Genomic DNA, 5847 nt, shown 5'->3' on the forward strand with positions numbered 1-5847 from the left:
ATCCCTCATTGGGGCTGTGTCCCTTGACCCTGCCAGATATTCGCCCCTGAACCTCACTTCGACTAATTTTTAGAATCAACCTTCATACGCTTGGTTTCGAAAATAGTATGTGGGATGCTTGAGTTTCGATATTACACAATATACTGATTTTTCGTTCTTTTTGCTTTTAAAATGAGGACTTTGCTTGTGCGCTTGTCTTAATTGGTTTTATGTTTACGAAGGAGAGCAAGTTCAAAGAAACTGGTGTTTTAACACCAGAAGAATTCGTCGCAGCTGGAGAACATCTTGTCCACCATTGCCCAACCTGGCAATGGGCAGTAGGAGACGTAGACAGAATAAAGCCTTATTTGCCAAAAGACAAGCAGTTTTTACTTACGCGTAATGTACCCTGCAGTCGCCGATGTAAACAAGTAAGATCTTATATATTTTTATTTTTACTTACTATTGCTTTTGTAGTTGTATTGGAATAAATATCACTATAAATCTTGTTGATATAGATAGAATACAGTAATGAATTAGAACGCATCATAGAGGTTGATGATCCCGAAGGTGGATGGGTTGACACCCATCATTATGATCCTAGTCTTGGAGGAGTCGACGAGAAAGTTACAGAAATGACTTTGGAGGAAACTCAGACACCTTCTTCTTCGAGAGCTGACCTTGATACAGACGATGATGATGACGAAGAAGCTGCTGACATGGAAGCCTTCGAAGTCAGCGGAATGCTTGACGAGCAAGACAAGGTTAATCCTAGTTTGAAATACACTTATTTAAAAGTACAATTTCTAGGGTGGCCGCTGGACCGCGCATTTTTTGAATTAAAGAAAAGCGAGAAAATGGCAGAGAATTTCTTTTTTAACTGCGAATTAAATAAAATGTTACTAGAAAACCCTTGCTAGCCACTTTAAATGTCATGAATTTGATATCAGATTAAATAATTCAGTTTTTAATAAGTTCGTTGTGGAATTTTTGCAGTTTCAATCATTTAATTTGTAAGTAAGATATCATGTAGTTTGCAATGTATAATTATTATAAAGTCATGTAACTTTTAAAAATGGTATTTTTCAGGGTTCCATAGACTCAGGCTGTAAAGCTTATAGTTTCGGTCGACTGTTTGAATGTTGAACTTTTTCCTTGCGACCCCCTACCTCTCGAACCTGACATCCCCCCCACCCTGCATCCTACAGAATTCTACCTATTCCGCGGGAATACACTTATTCGTCATACAGTTTTGTATGCTTGAAGAATTAAATGTCGCCCCTAAGTATTATTCTTGTATTCACTATGGATGTATTTGGGTAATTGTCAAATTGAAGGCAAACTTTAGCACCAGCAGTGGCAATCACAGTATTATCAAAAATTTAATATTTCATAACGGAAGTTGATTGTGTTACATCTAAATATTTTAAATCCAAAGGAGGCACTTCTGAAAATAATAAATAATATAGTGAGTCATTTAATATGAATTTTCGAAATTGATAATGTAATAGGGCGGAAAAGTTGCCTTTGGAATGAGAAGCTCAGAGAAATTTTATCGGCCAACATCTTCTACCTCCGCAACGCACTCGGAGTTTCGAAAATTTCTAACAATGTCGAGCATTTTCTTAAAAATTCGCAAATAATGCTCCTGAGTGTAAAAATGTTTTTTTTTTCTACTTATTTTAAATCTTAAACTTATTTTATCGTAATCCATCACTTTTGGGTGTTTGGGACTCTATCTTGGTGATATAGGGGGGAGGGGAAGAGGCTAATTGGGTTAATATTGTAGAATTTTTTCGCGTGAATGAAGTACAACTCTTGACTCGCTTCATGAAGAACCGACGTGACTCAGAACTCATCACAAGAAGGTGTCTGCACGTCGAGTTCCACCGCCATCATACCTAACCATCCAACCAAATGTGGCTTTCACAACTTGAGTGTTGCTGAAAGCTGTGCCTTGTTAACAAAGGAAGGCATTACTTTCCTTGACTTCAAAGTAGTCTGAATAAATCCGTCTTTGGCACGAAAATCTACCGCGCTGTTAGCAGAGGATGTTACTAGTTTTACGCAACGCTCTACCGACTGTGATTGGCATGGAACACATTTGGCGTCCTATCCTGGCATGTCACCACTTTTAATCATAGCGGCTATTTTCTCTTCCGGCACACTTTTTAAGATTGGTGGAGGTGTTATTTTGGCCGGAGATAAGTTAATAATCTCAGAATAATCTGAAGCACTGAAGTTGAGCCGAAGAAGAATGAAACTATGGACTTCTGCTTCCCTCCGCGACTCTTTGTGCTCTGACTCTTGCCTTGCCTTCAAAATTCGCCTTGAGGGCTAGTTCTCTGATTTTTTGCGCTCATCAAAATTCATGATAAATAGGATGCTTTCAGGATGTACAAGAAATGCAGTATGTTATATGACAGGGTGAATAATTTGTTTGACATTTTTCGTTAACTGTGTTGAACTTTTAATTGCCATAAAGATGTGTTTGGGATCATCAATTATGGAGCTTCTCCTCTTCACAGAGATCTGAAATGGCACACAGCAGGTAAGTATACGTGTGTCTAATTGATTTATTGCGTTAGAGGGGTTTTCTCTAGATATGTATAATCTCAGAGTATGGTTGGCTGCTGTGAGCCACCTTGCGTCATATATATCTGAAATTCGGTAAACGTACTTTGATCTTTGTTGAGGAGACCGGATGTACGGCCATCTAACACTACAAAAAGATTTTAGAGAGAGAGGGAGAGAACTCGTTGAAATGTAATAGGCAAAGCGACCAATGCACTACTATTTTTAAGTGCACCTCTATTAAATGGATCATTCTACCGTTCCAACTAGTGATGGTCGCTGTTCCGGCGCACCAAAGTACGTCTGCATTTTTTGTCGTTCCTCCTGACAACATCTAATAATATCATCAAATAAGGAAAGAGTAGAATTTGACAGATCTCTCTGTGCCAAACAGAGGGCACACGAAGTACTGATTCAATATTGTACGTTTTCGCAGTTTTCCATGGCTGGAAAACTCCAAGATCACACCGAAGACAAATCAAAACGCGAACGTTCTGAGACTGTGCGCCAGCCACTCGAAAGAGAATCGACAAGCTATGACACGTTTCCCACTCGCTGCATGCTGTCAACCATAGCAGTGCGGCGTGGCTTGGTATCGAAGCATGCCAGAAAGGGGAGTGTCAGCAAAAGACAGAGAAGAGGGGCACCATCGCGTAGTAGTGAGTTACGGTCGCTTTGGCACATCAGGTGAGCCAACAGCTGCACTTCATTAACGCCCAAAAACCCTCAAATATTAACCAAATTTTGCCTCTTCTCTCCTCCCTGTATCACCAGGACGACATTTGTACCGAAACAACTTTCTCTAAGCTTCTCATAACAACAGGCAACTTTTCCGTGACATTATGTTTTCAATTTCGAAAATTCATTTAAACCGATCCATTCTAATAAATAATAAAAAAATTTCTACAGAAAATATGGGGACTGAATTTCAGGTTAGGAGCAACAAATGTAACGCATGCTATAAACGTTTAGGAAAATAATATTTTTGATTTCCGTAAACTCATATCTCACATATGTAATCTTGAATAGTCGCCGACTCATGAAAAGCAACATCATTGAGCAGGTAAAACAATCGTTTTTATAATTTTCTTACTGCTGTAGAACTGGTCTTTAACATATAAATGGTTATGACATTTCTGTTTTCAGAATCCACTTTTAAGTTTCTTTATCGGTTTCATCAAGAAATGTTAATATTTTCGAACCTATTTCTATAGAATCTTTTATTAAAAGATACGCTTAATGCGACTGTTCAAATATTCTGATCGTTAAAATGTTTTTAAAATGTTTAACAACGTAATGTACAAGTGATAAAACTGTAAGTCCACTCTCAGGATTCAACTGCCTGTCCTCTTGACTCTAATCCGCTCTTCACTAATGGTATTATTACACTTTTCTACCTAGACATGTACATACTAAAAATGTATTATTTGATAGTTGAGGTCTTATTGTTCTGCTACTACTGTTACGTTCAGCTTGTATTTTGAGTGACTAATAAAATTCGACTCGGTGCGATTTATTGCACTTGCCATAAAGCCTTGACCTGTTAACCTACGGGCGAAATAATCAGTTTATCTCCATTTTTCAAACCACTTTTTTATATTAAATGTTTTAACATTTTGGAAGTTTTTTCCGGATTCATTCTGATAGGTTTAAAGAGTACACTTAGTAAAAATTTCGCTTCAAACAAACTTAGCCTAAGCGTGCAATAAGTCTACAAATTTTGAAATTTTGGTAGAATTTTCCTTGTTGTACAAGTTTTACATAATATTTCTGGAATACAAAAAGTTGACAAAATCCACCTTGAAATCTAAGGGAACAAATAACTCCATGATTGAATAAATTTGTTCATAACATCTTTAAAAAATTAAACTTGGAAAAAAGTTGTATTTTCACGTGTTATACTCTATAATAGGAATAATTGCTTTTAGCGAGCTGAAAAATGACTACAACAATACGAGAAAAGGCATATTCTGATTTTCCGTAGGCTATACTTTCCAGCCGCACATGAATATTTAAACTGTCCTTTTTTTGGATCACTCTACTATAAGTTTAAAAAATATTAACCTCTTTAAGAAAGTTTGAATAAGTCAGCGAAAAGTATCACTTAAGATTGTAACCATCTTGACTGCAAAAATAATTGTATTGCGAACAAATTGTCTATTCATGATACGGTCATACATTATTTATCAATAAAGTTACAGTTTGACTTATATGTTGTTAAAAAATCAGTAGAAGTGAGGTCAAAAAAATCAGGCCAATTCCTTGACACTTTCTGTAAACGTACGTGTCATACAAATTAAAAATTTGAATTAATTAAAGCTTGCAGAGTTAATTATAGAGAAGGACCTTATTTCAGCTCCAAATTGCGATAGAAAACTCAACCAAAACTTAAAATGAGTAAAAAATTTGAAATAATACATTCACCTACGAAATAAAGTTTCAAACTTCTTAAATAATTGCCTATCAACAATTATTTTTTCTACCTTTTTTTCCTTCCGGTCCCATAAAAGAAGTCATCAGTGTATGAGTACTTAATTTCAGGCTTCGAGAAGGGTTACTGAATGAGGACTGAATATATTCACTGGATCAGTTACACTCTCCTCCCCCAAGTAACATAAATAACATATAAAAAATAATTGCTAATTAATTATTTAATAATTTTGAATCTTCATTTCGTATCTCATTGTACTATGTGAATTTTTTTACTTATCTCAAGCTTTGACTGAGCTTTCTTTCACAATTTGGAGCTGAGATAAGGTTCTTCTCTGTAATTATGCCTCTAAACTACAATTATTTAAATTTTTTAATTTTTATGACATACCTTCACAGAAAATCTCAAGGAATTCGCCTTGTTTCTACTGATTTTTTAAGCAAAATATAACAAATCAAAGTTCACTGTCGTGAAATTGATGTCATTGACCGTGTTTTTGTACCTTCACCGAACTATAACTTTATTCATAATTTATGTATGCCGGTATCATGAATAGGGAATTTGTTCACAATGAAATTCTCTTTGCATTGAAGTTTGTTACGTTCTTAGCGATTTTTTTCACTGTCTTATTAAAAATCTTGTAGATAGGTCAACATTTTTGAAACATATAGTACACGGAAAGAAATTTCGGAAAGTCGCTTTACTACGACCAAGCACGCAGAGCCATGAAATTGTATAATAGATCAATAGATCTTTGTAAAACTATTTTAAAAATTTTGATTTGATTACCTCAAGCAACTATATTACTACAATACTACAATTATTGAAGCCAGATTCGCATTAATGTTATCTTATATAAACAC

General features: G+C 35.6%; 1 protein-coding gene across 6 annotated transcripts in view; it reads left to right on the forward strand.

The window, feature by feature from the left end:
• The window catches only part of LOC117180358 (ubiquitin-like-conjugating enzyme ATG3), a 266878-nt gene that overhangs the window by 71128 nt on the left and 189903 nt on the right, over positions 1–5847 (forward strand). For all 6 annotated transcript variants that reach the window (XR_004468036.1, XM_033372813.1, XM_033372815.1 and 3 more), the window contains exons 2-3: positions 222–410; positions 498–743. Coding sequence is in view for 5 of the 6 variants with exons in the window: in XM_033372813.1 (XP_033228704.1) it covers positions 222–410; positions 498–743 (435 nt within the window). In the remaining variant the exon portion in view is untranslated. The remainder of the gene's footprint in view (positions 1–221; positions 411–497; positions 744–5847) is intronic.

This window comes from Belonocnema kinseyi, chromosome 9 (assembly GCF_010883055.1).
Source record: "Belonocnema kinseyi isolate 2016_QV_RU_SX_M_011 chromosome 9, B_treatae_v1, whole genome shotgun sequence".
NCBI lineage: Eukaryota > Metazoa > Arthropoda > Insecta > Hymenoptera > Cynipidae > Belonocnema > Belonocnema kinseyi.